Source organism: Leopardus geoffroyi, chromosome A2 (genome assembly GCF_018350155.1).
Source record: "Leopardus geoffroyi isolate Oge1 chromosome A2, O.geoffroyi_Oge1_pat1.0, whole genome shotgun sequence".
NCBI classification, from domain to species: domain Eukaryota; kingdom Metazoa; phylum Chordata; class Mammalia; order Carnivora; family Felidae; genus Leopardus; species Leopardus geoffroyi.
In genome coordinates, this window is record NC_059331.1 from 123,604,376 (window position 1) to 123,628,643 (window position 24,268).

At 43.9% G+C, this 24,268-nt stretch overlaps 1 protein-coding gene across 8 annotated transcripts in view; it reads right to left on the minus strand.

Moving 5' to 3' along the window:
* Positions 1-24,268, minus strand: part of PDE1C (phosphodiesterase 1C) — a 524,818-nt gene that overhangs the window by 307,904 nt on the left and 192,646 nt on the right. The window contains exons 1-2 of one of the 8 annotated variants that reach the window (XM_045495249.1): positions 9,327-9,432; positions 8,653-8,755 (exon numbers count right to left, since the gene is read on the minus strand). The exons of 5 other annotated variants lie outside the window; for them this stretch is intronic. In XM_045495249.1, the coding sequence (XP_045351205.1) occupies positions 8,653-8,753 (101 nt within the window). In that variant the 5' untranslated portion in view covers positions 8,754-8,755; positions 9,327-9,432. Of the gene's footprint in view, positions 1-8,652; positions 9,204-9,326; positions 9,433-24,268 lie in introns of those variants that run through there. 2 more of the 8 variants (XM_045495250.1, XM_045495248.1) reach the window with 2 other exon arrangements.

Below are 24,268 nucleotides of genomic sequence, written 5' to 3' on the forward strand. Positions count from 1 at the left end.
TCTCAGCCTTAGTGCCATCATCTGGGAGACCTCCGTGCCATGAGAGCCAAGCAAGGGAAGCAGTGAATGTGCAGGCTAAAGTGTAAAACAAGAAAGCTGAGGCAGAGGTCCAAGTAAACTGCTAACTTCTGCACCCATGGAAACCACAGGAGCAGAAACAGGAAAGCCAGAGGTCAGGGATGCTAGTACCAATTTGTTGGTACATGTCTACTTTCTAAAGCTTGATTCAATGGATCTAGAAATCCGTCACCATCTCATCACAATGACCACCTTTGAGGCCCACCTTGCTCATATCAAAACAGTCCCTTTTGGTCCTTTGCCCTGGACCTGTGACTTTCAGGACTAATTCTGTTTTCATTTGTAGCTGAATGTGGCACATGTACAATAAATCATCTCTTCTGCTGTCTTAGCTGAAGAAATAAATAAAATAAAATAAAATAAAATAAAATAAAATAAAATAAAATAAAATAAATAAGAAGCAAGATCCAAACCCTCTCTAGCCACGTCTTGAGACTCCTGTCTCTATACAATCTTGACTCTAGCCACGTGGCCTTCCTGTTTTTTCAGAGGTGCCATAATCCTTTGGCTTTTTTGCACATGCTGTTTTCCCAGCCCCTGAATACCTTAGAACACTCTTCCTCAACTCTTTACTTAACGAGTACCTACTTGTTCTTCATAGCTCATTTTAAATCTCACTTCCTCGAAGAAGCCTTCCCTGATTTTTGCACCAGGTTTGGGCCCTCTATTATATTTTTCTGCAGCACTCGTCAATATAAATAATTACTTGTGGAATTACATATTTAATATTTGCTTCTACCAGTAGACTGAATGTTCCCTAAAGGAGGGAGCCTTTATCTTGCTTCTCACTGCCTGGTGCCTGGTGCCTGGTGCCTGGTGCCTGGTGCATGGTAAGTGCCGGAGAAATGTTTGCCTAGTGAATGAGTGATGGATTACTTTCCTACATATAGTTGTACGTGTAGTCGTTCAGATATATCAATAAAATTCATTACCTATAATCATAAATTATGTCTTCTCAATTGAATTATTCTCTAAAGCTTTTCATTATTTCACAACCTAGAAACATCTAGGCTTTTCTTACACTCATGAAGACTCATTTATTTTATTTAATAAGAGCTGCCAAAAGGTCTTTAATAAAGAGTACAGTTCAATAAGTCTGAAGAATACCAAAGTTGACATGGATTCAGTATACTTTCTCCAGAAACAGTGTTCCATTTGTTGGGGAATCCACTTTTTATTGCTGATGAGAAGTTGTGATGCTCATTCTCCAAGCTGTTAAAGACTACTTTATGGGCCTCAGACTCAACAATTATTTTTCTTAGTCTCTAATCAAAAAGCCATGACTCAGGTCATGTAAGTGCTTTCCCTCCATATGGAAAAACTGGAACCAAGCAGTTTCTACGAGCCAAAGAAAACTAAAGACAGAAAATCGAGCTAGAAATGTAGAAATACCCTCTACTCAGGGCTGCATCCCAACCAATAGAGGCTGTAAAGCTTGGTCAAAATAATAAATACTTAGCTTGATAAATAGTGAGTTGTAATTAGCTAATAAGTCAGCACAACCAAATTATGTTAAGCAAGTGATGATGTACTAATATACTGCATTAGTATTCAAGTAAAGAAAATTTCATTCTAAATGTAAAAACCCATTTACCCTTTATATATTTACCTCTTTCTCCCTCTTAATATACATTAAGAACCTATTCAGGTGAGACTTTATTGATCTTTATTAGGAAAAGAAAGACTCAAAAATAATCCCTCATATACAAATGTCTTCCTTCTCTGAATCCTAGGACATTGTGTCAACATCACTTATTTAGCAATTAATTATTGCACATACTTTTATTGTTGTTTTTTAACTTTTCACATGTATAAAGATTTATACTGTCTTCCTAACTAGACTCTAAATTTCCTGAGAACAGAGTTTTTCTATATCTCCTCTGAAGCTCCTGGTATCTGGTATAGAATAGGAGACCAACAAAAATATGCCAAGCCATTCCAATTACATGACAGATTGGAAGGGCCAATTAATACCCTAAAATACGTAATCTGGAGGAAATAAGTAATATTTTAGATTATTCTTTTGGCATTGCTTTATTAGTGAGATTCACGTGAAGCTCCTCTTTCTTAGGTCATCTGTTTGCGAGGCTTTTCCTCAGAACCATGACTCTCAGACCCACTGCTCCAAGCCAAAGGTCTCTCCATAGTTCCAGACTATCACCAACACCTACATGGATCTTCCAGAGGCTATTCCATTTCAACATATCTAAACCCAAGTTTATCACTCTGCTTTACCCTAGCCTGCTCTCCTCTCCATGGCCCCTAATAAGGCAAATGGCACCAAACTAAGACACCCAAGCCAAAACAAACTTGGAAGACAACTTCCCTTTCTCTCTCTGCTCCAAAACTAACTGGCACTACACTAAATTCAAGAATCTTCTCCAAACAGTCGCCAGGCCTCAAATTCCATCACCAGTCTGTCCTCTACACTTCTTCCAGAGTAGCCATCCTAAAATTCAAATCTCAATTTGTTACTCTCCAGCTTAAAGCCTTTTAACACTTCCTTATAAGTAAGAGATAAGATGAAAACTCCTTAAAATTACCTGTACAAAATAAAAAATATTCTCTGTAGGATGAATGGAGAGTGGAACACATTTGTGTGTGTGTGTGTGTGTGTGTGTGTGTGTGTGTGTGTGTAATACAGCAAAATGTGTTCAAATATTTGCCTCCTTAAACTATGAGCATGTACAGTTTTGAATAAAACAAAAAGCAAATCTCCTAAAATTCCATGTATTACTACCTGGCGCATGCCTTCCTTTCCAACATTCTCTCTCACTCCTCCTCAACGGGCCAATATCTCCCATGCCTCTGTACCTCTGCACACTCTGTTACCTCCATTCATCAGCTTTCATCTATCCCTCAATATTGCACTTGATAAGCTGCAAGAGGATATCACACAGCTACCTTTCAAGGAAAGTAACTAAGGCTCTTGGGAATTAATTGATTTATAGGGAAAGGTAACCCTGTGAGGTCCCTAAGGGACCAGGGACCAATTTAGGGGCCAAGTGCTTTTGTTTTTAATGTTAATTTATTTTTGACAGAGGGAGAGAGAGACAGAGTGCGAGCAGGAGAGGGGCAGAGAGACAGGAGACACAGAATCTGAAGCAGGCTCCAGGCTCCAAGCTGTCAGCACAGAGCCCCACAGGAGGCTCAAACTCATGAACTGCGAGATCATGACCTGAGCCGAAGTCGGACACTTAACCAACTGGGTTACCCAGGCGCCCAGGGGCCAAGTGCTTTTGAGGTGACCTGGGAGATTTCTGTCCAGTAGTTCAACATTGGATGATAGCAAATTGACCCAACCACACCCTCTCCTTTTGGAGATTATCAATGAGAAGTGAGCATAGAGAAGGGCACTAGGATTCAGGCTTTATCCCTAGTAAGTAGAAGAGCTTTCCCAGTTGCCCATAAAACCAGCTCATAATTCTGGGCTGATTTATTCTGGGCTGACTAGAGGACTCTTTGCTTCCTCAAATCTTTGCAAAACATTTCTTTGCATCTTTGCACAAGGCTGACATGAATGAAAAGGATCTGCGCGAGTCTCTTCCTTGTAACTCTAAGGACTCCGCTAGAATAAATCTGCAGCTGACTGCCAGTCCGCAACACCTTCTCTGGCCAACCCAGATAGAGGTGGCTCTCTGTGTATCCCTCTGTAATTATAGTCAACACTTCCGGCTTTTCCTTTCAGTCTCTCCTGCCAGCTTTGGAAGTGCTGAAGGGCAGGTATTTTATCTACTCTCGCACACCCAGAGCTTATGAAAGTGCCTGGCATATAATAGACACTCAGTAAATGTTAACTGAGTAAACTAATGTTGCCTGAACATTGATGGCGCTATTAAAACTTTCAGATGAGTACAGAGAAAATACAGCAGCAGAGAGCTTCATTAAATAAGAAATATGAAACCAGATATCCAAGCTTCTCTGTCTATGGCTTTCCCTCACATCTTTGCTGTGTAGTTTGGAAGAGTCACTTAAGGTCTCGGTACTTCGGTGGGATATTAGTGAAGACCCTTTGAGAGAAGTCAAACTCAAAGCAACCTTAGCAGAAACAGCCTGGCTGGTGGTAGAGCTGGCAGAGTACAGAAACTGGGGCTTCTGGGAGCAGATCGGGGATTTCCACTCCATATTCTCCCCTCTGCTTTTCCCTAAGTGGTGGCTTCACTGTCTCCTATCACAGAAAGGTCTTCCCCATGAAGTGGGAAGTTGAGCCAGTGGCAGCCACCAGGAAAACCCAGAAGAAAGGAAAGTGGCACTTTCCAGCGGCCAAGAGAGCAATGCCAACAAAGGACTTTACCACTCGGTTCCGTGCCACACCTGAGACCTACCTACCACTCTTGCCACGAAGGTCAAATTCTAAGATTGGCCAGTCCTGGGTCTTGAGCTCATCCCTAATCAGGAGGGAGGCAGGGTCTATTACCACACTGGGGAATGGGAAAGCCCACTGAATAGACAATAGTCCCAGTCTGTTACCTTAATGGCTATTTACCTCCCTTTATATCATGATATCATTTTAGATAATGCAAAAGAACACATCATCTTCATAGAAAGTGTTATATAAGCATAAAATTTATTATACTGACTACCTCATAGTAAGGAAAAATAAACACATTATAGCTTAATTACAATTTTGACAACAGAATAAGTGAAACCTGTTCACTTGCTCTCAACTAAAAAAAAGGGGGGGGGATAGAAACACTTTTTTGTCATCATAGAACAGTCTGGCAATAGAAAAACCCTTGGTCAGGACCCAAGGTACAAGTCATGACTCAAACCTATGCAGCCGTGAGGCTCCCCCACATCACCAGAGGAATAAAGTACAGCCGTTGTCGTATTTTCCCTGATTGGAAGATTCCCTAACAAAACAGCCATCGGGAGGGGTTCTTAAAAATTCCACCCTCTTTGCAGAGGAAAGAAGTATGACAACAGCACTGAGGGGAAACCGAGGTTTACAGAAACGAAAATGAGTTAAAAAAAAAAAAAGAGGCTCATCCCAGAAATGTAAGCAGATAGCATCCCTTTGACAGACATAATTAAAAAGCTCAGGTGTGCAGTACTGTTCCCTCCCAGCACAGAGGAACATGAACATGGGTCTGAGAGCTGCAGAGGGAGGATGAGGAACACCACAACCTTCAAATCACAGTTGGTCTCTATACATTGGTATTCAGCACCTCACGCAAGGAAAAAGAGTCGTCATTATGGTAAATATCAACACTTGCAGGGTTTTGCCATCTCAGCTGGGGTACATAGTGTTTAAAATTCACATTTCCAGTATTCGATGTGCTATGAGCATGGCGATGATGCTACAAGGCTAGATTAAGAGTTTTTCCCAATTTTTTTCCCCAGACAAATATGTGAATGAGCTCTAGGTTTCAAATATGTATTGATAATTTACTATACACCAGGTGGTACTGTAGGTGCTGGGGACATACCGGTGATCAAAACAGACTGGAAAAACTATGTCCTCATGAAGTTTATATTTTAGTTAGAGAAGACAGACAATAAACGTAATAAAAAAAAATACCTAGCATTCAGGTGGTGAGATGTGTAAGAGAAAAAAATAAAGCATGGAAGGGGGATGGGTAGAGGTTGTAATGTATACAGGATCATTCCCTATATTCTCCTATGCTGTAGATTCTTGGCAGATAATGATAGCAGGAGCAACAATCCTCTTACTGCTGGTAAAGACCACTCCAGGCCAGTGCACAGAAGGGAAGAGGATATGGGGAGGGAAAAAGAGAACTTAGATAAACAAGAGTGGGATTCAGCCCTGGGTTGTGGCTTTGCCACATCTGTCCCTACCTCAGTTTAGATCTCTGTGCCTGATCTGGGTAATGACATTAACAAAACCTGCCTCCCACCTAGTTCATGGAATACTGTGTTGATACGTCATATGGCCTATAAGCTGATCCAAATATATTTGGATATATACATTCATGTTGAATATTATAAAGTTCCTATTTGGCTCTTTATGTTTCCTTAATCACCTATTTACTGAACACCTACTACATGCCAGACCCTGCTCTGTACACTGGAGGTACAGCAGTAAGCAAGACACACAAAGTGTCCGTCCTCAAGGAACTTATTATGCTCTAATACAGGAGATGAAAAATTCAATAGTAAATTGAATAGAAAAGATACTGACAAGAAGAAGACGCCACTGAACAGTCCAGGCATGAGATGATCAAGTCCTGAACTTAGATGGTTCCCAAACAAGCTGAACTAAATTCCTGACTATCTGTGATCACCTATAAAGCCCTTTCTATAAGGGAGTCATGGTAATAAATTTACTTGAAAATCCAATAGGACTATTGGGTATTTATAAAATGATGAAAGGGCTGCTTCCTTTCTCTTACTGACAGTCTGTTGTGTGGACAAATAGAAACATACCCTTCCACCTCCTAACGGTTTCTAGTTTGTGAACTGCGAAAGTGTTATTCCAAGTGGTATAAATAAGCATGCCTTTGGTTTCCAGAGTCTTTAGCAACTTATCACAGCACTACTGTTTTGGTTTTTTAAGTGGCAGTAAGAACCATTAACAGTAGTAAAAAACTATGCCATAATTACGGTAGGAACATGTCCTTTTCGAAACAGAAAATGAAGCAACAGATCTCCTAGGATTGCTGTTAGGCAGAGCGTTTCAGTAGAAGGGTAAAGAGAGGAATTCAAAAACACACACTTGGAAAAGAATCAACCCACACCTTTCATGTTCAAAGGCACCGGATGCTGAGTAGATATGAGAGACTAGAGAACGAAAATGTGGTTCTATCACACCCCAACACCTTGGGGAGAGAAGCCTACAAGATATGAAGCAGAAAGCTACAAGACAGCGTGTTGTAAGCACTAAACGCTTTTTTACACACATTCTCAGCCTGGCTGATTTGCCCAAACACTCCTCTCTAGCCTGAGTAGCTCCATGGAGTGGGCTGTAATTGTAAAGCAGCCAGAGAGCAGTCCTGAGTGTGTGCAGATGAGTCCCTCCAGCTGAGATGGCAAGGAGACCAGCCTGACTGCACTTTTACATTGCATACCTTGGACCCAGACTGTAGAGGCCAACAACTCTCTGTGTGCACCACAATATGATCAGATTGAATGCTCATTACCTATGACATGAGTTTATTGTAAACACAGCTCTGAAAGAGGCGCTGCCTTGCACGCATCTCAACTGTCAGGACAGTCTGCCAACCAAAACGACAAAATTTCCACACAAGTTTACCACCTCTGCTTGCTTACAGCAGCCAGACGACTCAAAAATCATAGTATTTGGCATGGTTTCCCCTTTAGATCAATGGCAATGAAACTCACTTAGATTATTAACGGAAGGGCTTTTATAAATTACATTTTAGGGGACCCCTTAAAGAAACATACACTTTCGTTATTGCTTCCCTTTAGAAACTTTGAATACCCTGGTCAGGATGTGGTCTCCTCTAAGGTGAAGCGAACTTAGATCAGTGCCTTTTTTATTTTGTTTTGGGATGTGATGTGTGTGTGTGTGTGTGTGTGTGTGTGTGTGTACACTCACGCACGCACACACATGCTTTCAAAAACAATAACTACAGCAAAACAAACTGCCAAGGAAGGAGCTGGTATTCCCATCTTTGTCCTTCATAAGGAACAGAATGTCTGGATAATATATTTGGAGAAAAAATTGTTTTTTTAACTGCACTAGATATTTGATGCCAAATGTCTAATGAAATGAGTATCGGGTAGTTATGAAAGATGTCTTTGGGATCTGCCTGGTCAACTGAGGAGCAAGATGTAAATATACAAGTATCATTAGAGCTTCCTGAATGGGGTAACCAGCTCTTCATTATCTATAAAATCTTTTCACAGAAAATACCATGTATTTTCAGGTCACCTCTCCTCAGTACCCACAACCAGACAGAACCCAATGAAGTGAATGAAATTCAGAGATCTCTGTCCATCAGTCCAACTAGAATTCTGGCCACTATATTGAAAGCAAATGCACTATTTCACTATTCAAATACTGCTAGGAAACTCCACTGTTGGTTCTGACCCCCACTTTCTCCAAAAATAGCCCCTTCCTTCTGGTGACTATTTTAAGATAGAAAGAACCCTAAGAAAATATCAGAAGTTGAACTAGGCTGGGGAGAACGAGAGGAAAATTTAGCAGCCAGAATGCATGTAGAATTTGAACGGAAGGTAAGTTCTTGGACCACCTGCCAAGATGTTTGCAAGCACTTTGCAGGGAATAAGTCTTCCTTCGATTAACAGTCCCCAGACTTTTCTCCCTGGGCAAAAGGACCAGAAACCTTTCCATGGGTACTGAGCTACTACAACTGAAATCTAAGGACATTTCCTCTTTCCCCCAAAGAAAGTATGCTTTGGAAATAGCAAGGCATTCTAAAACACTCAGAAAAGTCTCTTTTGAAAAAAAAAAGGGGGAGGGGGGGAAGGTAGCAGTGACTGTAATTAACAGAGAAGCAGTTGTGGAACTTCTAGGGCTGTACTTAAAGAGCCATGCGGGAACAGGGTGAGCAGTCATGGCTGTAGCTGTGTAGTAAAATACTGACTGCAGAGAGAAACGGGGCAAGAGAAGTAAATGGATTTACTTACAGCCCTCGGAGCCGAAGCCAGATTTTCTCGATCTGTTCGGGTTGCAGGTATTTCAGAGAGTTGCTCTCAAATTCTTCAATCTCCTTGGTCGGCGACTCCATAGCTGCAGGTTATCAGTGGGAGTGAGGCTGGGAGAGTTTGGGCTGGCCCTCCCCGCCTCCTCGCCGGCCCGGCCCTCGAGCCCCAGCCGTGCGCCGCGCGCCTTTGCCTGTCACTTTCTGTGCGCGCTCCTCCTTCTGGGCCCCCCAAACCCGGACTTACAGGGGGCTCGCAGCGCCGGCGACCCCCGGCCCAGGTGCCTCCTGGAGGCGGCTGCGGGGACCAGCCATGGTCCCGAGCTGCTCAAGGAGAAAGCACCTGGACCTAGTGGGATTTTTTTTTTTTTTTTTTTTTAACAAAGCCACAGAAGCGAACCGTGAGGCAGCTGAAGGACTTGGGGGAGCGAGGGAGGACCGAGTGTGGAGGGGAGACAGAAGGGGAGAGAGGGGAGGGGATGCGCCGAGAGGGAGCTGGGGCGGGCGGGGTGCTCCGACCCCGAGGCTGCGCACGGGGCTCCGCCCGCGCCCCCAGCCCGGGGCGCCCCGCGGCCTCCCCCCTCCCGTCCCGCCCCCTCTCCCCCCCTCCCCCCACCGCCTCGCAGCCTTTGCGCCCCGTCTCTGTTTTCTTTCACTTACCAGCAGCTCCGCTGACAAGCGAGAAAAGTGACAACTGAGAAAAGTCGTCTGTCAGCGCGCCGGGGCTGGCGTCTGGTGTGACACCCGCGGGCGCGCAGGGAGGGGCGCGCCGGGCAGCGCGGTCCGCGGGGCACAGGCTCGCCAGGCTCTGGCCTCGGACCCGGGGCCCCGCGCGCCACGCACCGCCCCGGCGCACACAAGACCAGGCCCGCGGCGCCACGCGCGAGCCCAGGGACCCCGGGCTTGCGGGCCCCCCGGGGGGCTGCGGAGCAAACAGCGCGGCGAGCTTCCGCGGAGTTTATGGGGGGAGCCCTCAGGTATGGCTCACCTACTCGTCCTCCCTTGAGCCGCTTCCATTTTGAAATATTAAAGCAATTGGTAAGGACTAAAGTAACCACACATCACACTTAGAAGGTCCTGCTACGTTCCTGCTCTTGAGAGTCTTCGTTTCTCCCCCGCCCCCCACCCATGGTGCGGAGAAAAGGAAAATAGAAACCAACAGTGAGGAGGTAGGAGTTTCCACCGATTCCACATACTCAAGAGGTCCCCGCGGGGCGACGGCTGAGCAGACGTTGGGACTGGCAAAGAGTTTCAGCTCCACAGAGTGGCAACGCACCGTCTGTTTCCCCCTAGGTCATTCACAGTGTCAATAACACCCTGTGTGCTCTGGAAGAACGGGACCAGCTATGGAGTTGGGAAGCGCGGTGGGATTAAGAGAGAGACCACAGACAGAACACTAGAAGATCCTGGCTCCGGATGATTGCAGCCCTGACTGACCTCACAGAACTGGTGGTCAAACTCCCATCTAGAAGAAGCCACCAACACTTCCCTGTGCCATTTCAAAGCTGGCACTCAGGGCTCCTGAGATTCTGGGTGCAGCCTGCCCTGTAACCATAGTTGCCTCACAAGCAGTTAGATTCTTTCAGTCACATTCCCAGCGTCCTTTGGCTACCCATCAGTTACATACCTGCTTCTCAAAAATGAGAGACTTAAAGAACTCATGTTTCTTCATTGCTCAAGTAAAGTTACATTCATTGTGACCTTGACAAAGAAATAAAATGATAATGTCAAAATCCTAAACGTTCACCCATTCGATGGTTAGCATTTACTTTCCAGAAATTAGAGGTTTCCATCCATCCAGTGGTGGGGATGGCATGGCTAGCCCCAGTCATTCCAGTGGAAGAAGGTATCTTCCACAAGGTGAGATGACGGACCTATTTGATTCAAAAGGACTTACACACTCACCTGCCACACAATCTGAAGTCACCTCATTAAAGTCAGTCCTTACGGATTTTCTGGAACCACATACATTATCACTGAGTTAACACATTACTACCAGGCAACGGTAGTATTAAGCAGCTACCATGTTAACATGAAATTGATATATCTGAAAAGAACCAATTACCTACCCAATGTCACCCAGCAGGGAGCAGTGACCTGCTAGAACTGGATGCTTAAAAAAAAAAAAAAAAAAAAAAAGACATTGTTTTAACCACTTGTTTTGGGGATGCAAGATGGGAGGCAGCATGGTCCCCAGAGAGGTTTCCATCTCTGTGAACTCTGGGCAGCCTGCTGTCAGAATATGGAAGTGTAGCAATGATAACAGCAGCAAACAGGTCTCTCAAACTGTCTCTAGTCTGAGCACTGCTCTAAGGTTCTATGCTCACATAACACTGGCAACAACTCTAGGACGCAAATACTATTATGATCATGCCCATTTTACAACAAGAGAGCTAAAGCACAAAGAGGTTATCCAGACCCACTGGAAAATGAACTGACCTGGAAAAGCGTTTGAGTTATGGCTCATTACCCTATCCAGTACAAATCTGTTCCCCTCACAGGGTCCCATTTTCTACCTGGCTAATGTAAAGAATTTAGGCATAAAGATTTTTTACATCTGTTCCACCTTTATGATTCTATGAGGTCATCTGGAGAGAACTGGGGAAAGGAATTGCTGAAAAGGGACATGCATATGGCTGAAAACATATTTTAATTATGGTATGGTTTCTCCAAGGACTGGCCTGGGATGAAAGGATACAAGAGAATAATAAAGCATATTCATCATCCTGCCCTCCACCATATGTATGACCTTTTCCTTGTCTGCGTAGGATTTGGGTTAAGTCAGAGAAAAGTGAATTTTGGAAGAAAAAGGAAAGGAATAATTGTTCACTACAATTAAGCCCATCAGAAAGGGAAGACAAAAAAAAAATATCCTTTAAAAAGTTTCTAAAAAGTAATTTTGTTTCATTTTTAAAAACTTTTTAAAACTGTACATTAGAAAATTAGTAAAGATCTATCACTTTTTTTTTTTTTTAATTTTAGAGCCATATAGTTTTTGGAGTGGGAGGGACCTTAAAGATAATCTGGTTTAGTAGAAGTTTACAGATTTTTTAAGCAACAGAACATTTTATGTAGAATAACATTTTATAAGGGACTCCAGTGCACACCTCATATTTAAAGATTATAGAAAGTGGTGCTCTGGTTGAATGGGGAAGGGGAGTGGGGAGTGCTTAGTTCTCAGAGACAGAGTCCACCTCTTCCTTCTCTATATCCCATCCCTGTGTGGCAAATACTCCCACTTCACAGATGAGAAAACTGAGGCTAAAGTACCATAGACTATCTTAGGATTTCTTGCTCCTAACCCAGGGTTGTTTCTAAAGCACATTATGAAAGGTTGTCTTCTCTCTGCCAACAAAGTATTACTACTTTTAGATGCACCATGTTATTATGTCACTCAGACTTTATTCTCTTTATGTATCACAGGCAGGATATGCTTGCTAGTTGCAACAGCATTACAAGCCACAATTTCCATTGGCATTCCACCCAGAGACAAGCAATAAGTAGACGCAAACCCACCCAAAAACAAAAAATCTAAGAAAATGCAAAGCCACTCAAAACTTTGCTTTGGAGGTTAATTTCCGTTGTAACTTCCTAACCTGACTTTTTCAGTAAGATGTTTTAGGAAATCTTATATGGTGAAACATCACTAAATACACACACACACACACACACACACACACACACACACAGACATGCATACATGTGTAAATATGTAATGTACATAAACATACATACTTATATACATAAATATAACTGCCAAATTAGAGTATTTCCCCAAATAGGGGCACCTGGGTGGCTCAGTCGGTAAAGTGTCCGGCTCTTGGTTTCAGCTCAGGTCATAATCTCATGGTTCATGAGTTCCAGCCCCGCATCAGGGTCTGTGCTGATGGTGCAGAGTCTGCTTGAGATTCTCTCTCTCCCCTCTCTCTCTGCCCCTACCTCATTTGCACTCTCTCTCTCTCTCAAAATAAAAAAACTTAAAAAATTATTTAAAAAAATAATAAAATAAAATATTTCCCCAAATAGACATAGAGTAACTTAGCCTAAGTACTAGCAAGCCCCTCTGCATCATAAGATCAGAGAGAAAGTGAGCTCCCTGTCTGTGGCAGAGTTCAAGGAGAAGCCTGATGACTATCAGACAAGGGAGGAGGCATCAAGCTTTGTAGGCATAAGAATTACCCCTCAGGTCCCTTTCATCTCTAAGATTTCATAACCCAACGATAATCACAATAACCACAACCACTACCCTTACCAGTTATTGAGCACTACTAAATGCCAAGTGCCATGCTAAGCACATCACAGGTTGTTTCCTCCTCAAGAAAACACTTCAAAAGAGTTCATCATGCCCATTTACAAGCAAAGACAGAAAAGGCTCCCAAAGGTCAGCTCACTTTTGCAAAGACATGCAGTCAATAAGTGTCAGAGCCAGGCTTTAACCCCAGACCAAGTGCAAAGCTCCTGTTCTTTTCCCTTTGTTATACCACCTCCTTGCAGACACATAAAAAGACAAGTAAAAGGGTATATAGTAAAAAGGGTAGGGCTTCAAGATCACAGGTGAAGGGTCACTGATACTGTGGGGGAATTAGGAAGGCTACATAGCAGAGGTGACATTCAAACTGGATCAGGAAAATGGATCTGAAGAAGCTGTTTACGTGGAAGATGGGTGGAGGCAGATGACTCTGGAAAGAGCACACTGCTTGAAAAGAAACACAGAAGCATGAGAAGGTGTAGAGTGTACAGTTCTTCACAAACACTTTTATGTGGCTTGACTATAAGGGCATGACTAAGACAGGCAGGAGAAAATGCTGAAAGGGTCTGCCAGACTCTGTGGTCACAGAAGTAACTCAGTCTCTCTCCAGATGATGGAGAGCTGGGGGTGGCTCAAGGCAGAGGAAGGCATGGTCACATATCAAGGGTACTCGCTGCCCTGAATATGCAGCACACACGGAGGTCAGCTCTCCAGGAACCTACCATGGGCGTGTGCAACAACCATGGGGCAAATGATCACCAGGGCTCCGTAAGAAGAATCTGGCTATCAAATACAAACAAGCTCCTCAGCCTACGGAGAACGAAGAGTTGCACAAAGAAAAAAGATAAAATCAGAAAAAGCACAACACTGTCTCCCATGAACACCCGTCTTCCAGCTACAAGATTAGGACCGCTTGCTTTGACCTTCATGAAGCAAACCAGAGCCCTTGTTACAGTTTTCATGACTCAGGAGTGGCATCATCCAGAGAGTCTCTCAGTAGGGAGATGGGGGAGAATTCTAGAGAAGCATTAAGGATATAGGAAGTAGCACCACCAGGCACATCAGCCCCTCCTTCCCACTCAAGCCAGAACATAACACAATGTCAACAGAGACATTGACCTATCGTCAATGGAGATGATAGAGAAGACACATTGTCTTCTCTCCCACTGGCTTCCCTTTCTGGCAAGGGGCCTCTTTGGTGACAGTTACACTGTCTTTTCCCTTTGAAGTCCTCTCATTGTGGTTTTATAATTTGGGTCAGACTCTGTCCCAGGAACCACCTCCACCTGAAAAAAGAAAGTGCAAGAAGAGGCAGTGAACTGCTAAGCGCAGAGGACCCCCGTTCTCAGGCCCATCTGAAATGGGGCTCTGAGTAGCCAAATCTCAACCATCCAGAGTTTGGCCCAGAGACGGGGGGGAGAGGAGACAGGAGAAGAAAGAGGATGGAGTCCCAGGCCAGGAGTGGTCTCATGTAAACTGCGTGTGGCCCAGTGTCTGCCCCTTTCTGTGGCAGGATCCTTCAGTTGCTCTGACAGGACAAGCTCATGTGATGCTTCCACAGGAGGTGGTACAGGCAAACTGAAGGGCTAAGTGTAGCACTGAATCACATGTGACCTAGGACACGAAACTTCTCTTCTCTGGCCATGGCTGGGTTGGACTCAGTGACCTCTGGATCCCTTCTTAGCTCTCACATACCCCAGTCTGAAACCCAAGCCTGGCCTGGGACAACCATGCTTTTTTGGCCCTCCAAAAAAAGCTACAGGAAAACTGGAGTGCTACCACTGGCTAGATTTGACTATAATAAACATCACTTAGGTTGGCCAATCAAGGCCATCCACCCTGTATCTCTGAACAAAGTGGCCAGTCTAAGGGAGCCACATAACTAAAGCAGATCTAATATTGGTTCCTTATGATAGATTTGATGTGGCCACTGGGAAAGAGAGAGAGAGAGGGTCTGTCTTTTCTTTGAGATAGCATTATAAAGCTTGAGGTTATCTTGGCCTGGGTACATCGTTACCATGTAGAGAAAATATACCAGAAAAATGACACCAATACAGAGGAAAACAGAGAGAAAAGCTAACGACAAGAAACAAATGTTACAGGATCTTTTTGAGCCCCTTGATCCTGCTATGGCTGAAGCCAGAGCTACCCATGGACTTTTAAGTTATATGAACCAAACAAATGTCCCCTCCCCCCATACTTTCTCACTTGAGCTAACTTGAATCAGAGTTCTGTCACTGGCAACCATAAAAATCCTAACTAATAGAACTCCCATAGAGGATTTTTGTAAGGAGCTTAAAAAAAAAAAAAAGAAAAAAAAAAAAAGCATGGCCAGTACCTTAAACACTGAAAGCTCTCATAACATAGTATAGCTCCTCCACCATCTCATCCATCCAACGGGACATGAAGGGAAGGAAACTGGAAATGGTACAGTACCTTGGAGTGGGCAGGGCACCCAAGGTAAATACAAGGAGACTTACCATCTTGACAAATAGATACCTCAATAATTTCATTTCAATAACAGTTTAGTAACAACCTATCAAAGCACTGCCATTATTATGTACATTAGTTCTTCAAAACAATCCTGAAGTTAGTGAAACACATTATTTTTATCTCAAGTTTTGACATGAGGCGGATGAGGTCCAAAAGATCTGTTGGCTTCCCTCCCCTGGTCTAGTGTCCAGCTAGTGGCCAGGTAGCATGACAATACACGGCTTCCTGACTCCTGGCCCTGGTGGCCACTCTGCCTCTCAGAACACACTGCCAACCCAGCAGAATTAACTTGGCTGTTCTAATGAAATTGAAAATTTTGCTCATGTAAAACTGCTGATGCTACAGTCAGCCAAATTCCGACCCAAATGCACATAAATCAGTGGGTTGTTCTTCCTATCACTGTAAAGCAAATTTGAATGTGGAAAACCTCAGCACTGAAAAGGACCTTAGCAATCCTCTTAGCCAAGTTGCTAATTACATTGACAGGAACAGGCAGCCCAAGCAGGTTAGATAACTGTCCACCAGACTCGGTGCTTGGCAGTGGCACAGCTGAGACCAGAAGCCATGTCCCGGTGCTCTACTAGCCCTGAGCTTCCTTCTTGAATCCCAAGAATGGCTCCTGCTCCTATCCGAGGACTTGGTTCAACAGTTTGTTCACAGATAAGGAGAAGGAATGACCACTAAATGCATAAGCCATTGGCAAAGGCTTCCTGAAGGAAAAAGCTAGAGAAGAGAGACTCCGAGAACATGAAATTGCATGCGGTGGCCCTGATAGCACAAGGAATCTGGTGTGACCAGTAGGGGGGGGGGGGGCAAGAAAGGGACAACAGGCAAAGGCTGGATATGCAGATTGAGGTGGGCCAGGGCTCCCATATGAAAGCTTAGTCCTTGTATGCTCTTGCCAGTAGGGAATCATTAAAATCTGTTGAGAAGGTGTATGGTAGATGCAAAGCAGAATTGTGATTTAACAAGGACAATTTATAAAGAATGATAAATTTTTTTCCTGGGGCGTTGTGTTGGCTCAGTCACTGAGTGTCAGACTCTTGATTTTGGCTCAGGTCATAGTGTCATGATTTGTGAGATCAAACCCTGCACGGGGCTCTGCACTGTCAGCACAGAGCCTGCTTGGGCTTCTCTCTCTCTCCCTCTCTCTCTCTGCCCATACCTCTCTCTTTCTCTCTCTTTCAAAAACAAATAAATAAACTTAAAAAAAAAAAAACTTTTTCTCAAAAATTGTTCTTGAACTGTCACCAGAGAAAAAGATTTGCAGATTCTCGTCTCTGTAGCAGGGCAGGGGAGGGGTGATAACACAGACACAATTTCACAAACAAATGCTAGGACTTTTAAAGTTCATTCACTGACTGAGTGCTTACTATGTGGTAGGCACTATGTGATAGTAAGTATGCAGTGGTCAATAAAAAATCCAGTCCCTACCCTCTTGCACTGTTGGTGGGAATGCAAATTGGTGCAGCCGCTCTGGAAAGCAGTGTGGAGGTTCCTCAGAAAATTAAAAATAGACCTACCCTATGACCCAGCAGTAGCACTGCTAGGAATTTACCCAAGGGATACAAGAGTACTGATGCATAGGGGCACTTGTACCCCAGTGTTTATAGCAGCATTCTCAACAATAGCCAAATTATGGAAAGAGCCTAAATGTCCATCAACTGATGGATAAAGAAATTGTGGTTTATATACACAATGGAATACTACGTGGCAATGAGAAAGAATGAAATATGGCCTTTTGTAGCAACATGGATGGAACTGGAGAGTGTGATGCTAAGTGAAATAAGCCATACAGAGAAAGACAGATACCATATGGTTTCACTCTTATGTGGATCCTGAGAAACTTAACAGAAACCCATGGGGGAGGGGAAGGGAAAAAAAAAAAAAGAGGTTAGAGTGGGAGAGAGCCAAAGCATAGGAGACTGTTAAAAACTGAGAACAAACTGAGGGTTGATGGGGGGTGGGAGGGAGGGGAGGGTAGGTGATGGGTATTCAGGAGGGCACATTTTGGGATGAGCACTGGGTGTTGTATGGAAACCAATTTGACAATAAATTTCATATATTGAAAAAATAAAAAATAAAAATAAAAATAAAAATAAAAATCCAGTCCCTGCAAATAGGGAAACAGATAACACAACATCATCATAAGTTGTGAAAAGTGCTAAAAAGAAAATAAACAGAGTCCAGTACAGAAAACAATAGGGGTGGGGCCTATTTATAAATAGGTTGGTATCAGCCAACTACTGCTATATAATATACCACCCTCTAGGATTTAGTGGTTTAGAACAACAGCAACCATTTTTTGCCCCCTCGTTATTTTGGGGGTTGACCAGGCAGTTCTTCCACGGGTCTTGTTTGGGGTCTCTCATGCAATTGGAGCTATAATATCCAATATGGTTTCACTCACTTGCTTGTAAGAGCAAGCATTCTGAGAGGGAGGAGGTGAAGCTGCCAGCCCTCGCAAAGGCTGGGCCCAGAACCGGCACAGCATCACTTCCGCTGCATTTGGTTGCCTAAAGCAATCATAGTGCTAGCTCTGATTCAAGGGCAGGAGGAGAAATAAACTCTACCTTCCAAGGTGGAGGGAGAGGGAAGAAAGTGACACAGATTTTAGAGCCATCTTTAATCCACCTAGGTGGTCAAGGATGGCCTCTGTAAGCAGGTAACATCTGAGCCAAGACCTGAAGGAAGAAAAGAAATCATCCAGCTAACAGAAAGGAGGAAAACATTTCTGACAAGAGAGAACAACATATGCAAGGATTCTGAGGCAGGAAGAAGCTTGATGTGGTTAAGGAACTGAAGGCAGTTAAGTTGTGGCTGAAGCGATGTGACAAAGGGCAGAGTGGCCTGGGGTGAGAGGCGGAGGCAGCCAGGAGGGGCCACAGCAGAGCCTTGAGGGCAGATTTAAAGGCTGGCTTTCACTTGAAGTACAAGGAGAAATCACTCAGGGATACCAAGAGATACATGTTTGTCAAGGGTCACTCTGGTTGCTACGTGAAGAATGGCTGGAAAGGAGTAAGAATGTCCCCTGGCTTAATCAGAGATGCTAACTAATCTCAAAAAGTGACCTGAACTGGGTGGCTCAGTTGGTTGGGTGTCCGACTTCGGCTCAGGTCATGATCTCGCTGTTCGTGGGTTCAAGCCCTGCATCGGGCTCTGTGCTGACGGCTCAGAGCCTGGAGCCTGCTTCGGATTCTGTGTCTCCCTCTCTCTGCCCCTCCCCTGTTCATGCTCTGTCTCTCTCTGTCCCTCAAAAATAAATAAACGTTAAAAAAAAATTTTTTTGAAAAAGTGACCTGAACTGAGGAGAGACTGTAATGAGCTCCGACATCCAAAACCCACAGTGACAACACTGAACTAATTCAATCAGTGATGATGAACTAACTTCCCTGTTGGTAGCATTACTACAGGGTTTACTAGACTAGCATCCCAGAAGACAGAGATCACAAGTATCCTGTCCATCACTGTCCCCAAGGGCATAACAGGCCAACTGGCCCATGACCAACTTGAGCTTCTCAGAGAAGGACTGTGAAATGTATTTCATTTATGGTCCAAGATGATTACTGCCATATGAACTATAGTCAATGAGCACATCTGAGACATGCAAACAACTAGACCAGAAGCTAATTTGGGGTTGTGTGGGGAAAGGCCAATAAGGCACTGCCCAGCTTGCATTTTGGTTCATAAAGGGTTAACTTTCAGTTATCCAGCAGCTGTACTTCCAAATAAATGAAATGTTATCTTTTGTGTGATTAAGGATACAAGCGGAATGAGGGGAAATACTCCTGACAGTATCTTCAAAATTGTTCTCTGGGGTATCTAAATGGCCCATTCTAGTACTTCTGATTCCCAGAAGTAAAAGGATTTTTAAGACCCAGGAGAATAAAAGAATAATGTCTCCATGAATGCCTTCTACCCATATGCTTTTGACAGATTTGTGCTAATAAAAAAGACCCCGAAGGCACCTCGATTTGGCCCATAGTCCTTCATATGTACAAAATGACAGACTCATCAGAAGTTGGCATACACTTACCTTGCTACTTCTGAGAGAGTTACAGACTCCTATACGCAGGGAGTAGGACCTGATTTATGGAGAGGAATGGAAACTTACGGGCACAAATTAAAATTAATTAGCATGCAAGGCAAATCTTAGCCAGAGACTCTAAAAGCTGTGTGCCACCAGTACCCCCGCGGAACTGGGTGGACTCCCACAGGTATAGATAGTTCTATGGATTCTCCACTGCTTGGGCTAAATGTCAATGAAGAAATGGCAATTATTCTCCTCAGTGGGATTTCAGAAGCACTTGAGAATTTAAAACCAAAGCATTGAAAAGAAAGGGTGCTGAGTCCTTGAAAATAGCTCCAATGTAGTCAGTGAAGATGCTGTTAGCAGCCATTCTGCTTTCACTGTGGGCAAACCAAACACAGCCTTCCACATCAGTCTCTAGGTAACAAAGATTTCATTTCATACTTCCTGTCTCCATCTCGAGCACAAAGAGCATTTGTGAAAATCAGTCCCCACCTCACCTGTCCATACAACATAGCAGAAGTACCCTCTGCATCCTGTGCAGAAATCAGTCTCATTTGCCGTGAAGGTTCCAATTTTAATGATCAGAGTAATAATTTCCCATATACTCCTATTCTATATATGACTCAATCTATCAGAAACCATTCTGCCAGATCGAATTCCAAGCAATGCCTAAACATGCTACTATAGCCTGGGACTTGGGACCACATTTCATATTCATTTATTGCAGGATTGATCTGTCTCTAACTATGTGCTAGAACCAGCCGGTCAGAGAGGAAATTTTAATGCATGACCTTTTCAAAACCCCTCCATCTCTCATAGCAAAGTCAAACTTGGTTAAGGGTTTATTGACAGAGGGCTGGTCATTTACTACTGGTCACCTCGTTAGCTTTATTTGATAACTATGGCTCTTAGAAACAACATTCTTATCAAATGAAAATGTGCTTGTGTCAGAATATTGGCAGGGAGACTTACATCATTCAATCTGATTATAAATTTGATTAAAATTGCAATGATAGCCTACCTCCCACGGTTACTATCCAGCCCCGGAAACCACGACTAATAAATGCATCATCATAAACCACTTAAAACATAAAGGAAAGGAGGTGGGGGGAGGGAGGAAGGAAAGAAAACCACTCCTTAAAAAAGCTACGGGATTCAACTGTAAAAAAAAAAAAAAAAATCTGAAAGTGTAGTGATGGGGCTTTTCTTTCTGTTTCTCTCTCTTTTTTAAACCCAATTAAGCAGGGGCTTGCATTTGAGAGCTTATCAGAGTTTGCTCTCCAAAAGTACATGTGAACGCATTATTCTGGGCATTTTGGCAGCAGCCTGGCGCCGTGTCATTTCGTGCTATGGCTGAGCCCATCTCCCTGGCATTTGCAAACATTGGGGACACGCTTTTCTCGTCGGCCAGGTCCGCGAAGGCGGCCAGAACCCCGCAGCGGCGAGGAGGCTCCATTTGTCCCAGCTGCTGCTAACCATCGCGCCAAATCAATATCCCGTCAGAAGGCGCTTTCACCGCAGCAATTGATAGCGCCCCCGAGGCTCCGTGACGTCGCCCGGTGTTTGCTAAGCGAAGGAAAATCCCTCTTTGCACCCCAGGCTCTGACCTCACTCCCAGAGGAGCGCGCCTGCCTGTCCTTAATCACCCGTGAAATGGTGCAGGGGGGAAAACGGTGCGGAGGAGGGGCGGCGCGGAAATAACCCAGGGGACGACCAGATGTGACTCATGCTTTTCACCTTTGAAGGGAAGTCACATTTTGGAACAGGATTCCACTCTGGCCTGCTTCCAAGGGACACAAGAGAGAGAATACCCTTCCTGTTCTCCGCTGACAAGGACCGTGCAATGCAGCTGGAAGAAAAGGGCCAACATCAATAATGCATCGGGACCATGGCTGACATAGTTTTCGGCTATCTGGGTAATTGAGCAGTTGTCAAAATATAGCTCTAAAAGGCCATGTGTGTACAGAGCCAGCATGGTTACTGAAAGGGCAGACTTAACCCTGCATAGTGTCCAGAGGACATATCCAATCTCTCCTCCCCAAAATAAATATTTGCTGCCAATGTGAGTTAGTAACAGTACTAGTAGCAGTATAGTAGTAACAACAGCTACTGTTTATTGTATGTAGTATGTACCACCCTCTTTGCAAGCATGATAACCCCTGAAACCCCCACAGGGAAACTTAACTTGCCCGACATCATATCGTAAGTGGATTTGAGCTGAAGCCTGTCACTGGCCTACCCCACCATTATGGTGTCTCTCAGAAGTAGGTATTTTTGCATAAAGTGGAAGGCTGATTCCATGTGTCTGATCAACAAATAGTTCTCTGACCCAGAACCCTCTGATGATGGTACTATGACTTTGCAATTGCAGAACACTGCAAGCCAACTTTAAGCAGCTTTATAGTCAAGAATGAGGAGAGTGGGGAAGTGACCACTAACCCAAGACCACACTTGCAAACAGTGGCAATATGCTGAAATGAAAAGGACCCTGCAGTGAGAAACTTAGCAGCTAGTCTCTTAGCAAATGTCAAGTATACAAGACAGTATTTTTTTTTAATTTTTTTTTTCAACGTTTATTTATTTTGGGACAGAGAGAGACAGAGCATGAACGGGGGAGGGGCAGAGAGAGAGGGAGACACAGAATCGGAAACAGGCTCCAGGCTCTGAGCCATCAGCCCAGAGCCCGACGCAGGGCTCGAACTCACGGACCGCGAGATCGTGACCTGGCTGAAGTCGGACGCTTAACCGACTGCGCCACCCAGGCGCCCCAAGACAGTATTATTAACTAGAGCCACCGTGCTGCACATTAGATCCCCAGAAAGCATTCATCCTGTGTACCCAAAACTGTGTACCCTTTGACCAACATCTCCCCATTTCCCTGCCCCCCACACCATCCCTGGCAGTCACAATTCTACTCTCCACTTTTATGAGTTCAACTGCTAAGGGGGTAAATCTTAAGCGTTCTCACCACCACCACCAAAAAAAAAAAGGTAACTATGTGAAGTGACAGGTATGTGAATTAGCTTTATTGTAGTAATAATCTCACAATATGTACATATGTGTGTGTGTATGTAAAACCATCACATTGTGCACTTTAAATATATACAATTTTTATTTGTCAATTATACCGCAGTAAAGCGGGGGGGGGGGGGGAGTCTACAATTGTCATCATGGGAACTGTTTCACTCATTCATTTGAGGATCTACAAATAGACCCTTACCTTTAGAAAGCCACAGCACAGCCGTGCCATGTGCCACACAGGTTTCTGGGAAAGCATGCTCTCTTCCCAAAGGTTTCCAATGACCAAAAGGGAAAACACAGTTTGGGACTCCAGAAAGAAACCCCACATATCACATACCCAGGAAACCCTCTATCACCCACTCCATTGTCTCGTTTTTGCCTCGGGAGCATTTTTCCTTCTCTCCAGAGGAGAGACCCCAGTAAAAATTTTGCTTGCTTGCTTCATTAAGGCAGGACAAAATACTTCCTTGGTACTATTTTCTTGCCTTTTAAGCCTCTCTCATTCCTTTCATCTAATTTTTCTGTTGCAAAAATGAAAAGAAAACGTGTTCCTGGAATGATACATGCAAATGAAGAGGCACTGGTGGGAGCTGAGATGAAATGCTACAGAGCTGAAAATAATGCACCGAGCTAAGCAAGCCAGCGGGCTCCTCGTTGATAACACAAATAATAATGGTGGTAATCATAATAATAACAGCAATGTATTAATAATAACAGCAGCAACACTTCTGCATTTATCTCCCTTTGGGACAGTCCTTTTCTTGCCTTTTCTCAGGTTTCCCAAATCCGAACACGGAATTAGGCGGAGGGCCTGAAGGGAGGGACTCTGCCCTCTGTGATCTGTACTCAGATTAATGAAGCATTCATAACACCTGTGCTTACACTTCTCACACTGTCATCTCAGCCATCTCGGGGCTGGTTTCATCTGCGTCTGAGCAAGCCTTTAAATTCCAGCAGCACCAGGGATTCAAAAGGCAATGACCTTGACACACGCACACACACACACACACACACACACACACACACACACAGGCTTTCCTCTCACCACCCAGGAAGCTGGGGGCTCAGCACCAATACCAGACAAAAGCCACCTTCCACCCTGGAATTAATCATCATTTCAGAGTTTCCATTACAAATCTCTGTTTAGAGAGCCCAGAATAGCAGACCAATCATGGGGTTTTAGAGTGGTTTTAAACTTTTATGGATCAAGGACACTCTTTGAGAATCTGATAAAAGCTACAGATTTTCACTCTATTTAAATAAAATGTGTACACTACGATTTGCATATACAAGGAGACTCTTGGACTCTCCTGGAGCTCATCCAGCCTCCTTTCCCAAAAATCCTACTGTGGTTCAAAGATGTATGTGCGTGTGTGTGTGTGTGTGTGTGTGTGAATCTAGTTTGTTCTTCTTAGCACTAAAAGAAAATGCTATGAACTAAAAGGAGAAGATAACTAATAAAAAATATAATTCAAGTTCTTCAAAAAGGGAACTGTGTTTAATGAGCACGAAATACATGCCAAATTCTCTACGAGGTATATGATACGCGTATGTGCATTTAATCCTCTTTACAATCATGCAACAAGGGCTGTGTCTTTCATATTCACCTCTCCATCCCTAATGCCTTTCCCACTTCTGGTCCTCCTTAATTACTTGATGGATGAATTAATTATTACTCTTTTGCAGATGAGGAAACTGAGCCCCTGAGAGGTTAAGTAACTTAAATCAGACAGGGAATAAATGCTAATAGAGGCGGGGCTGAACTCAGATCTGCCTGTCCCCTTTCTCTTGTGCCTTGATGAGCAT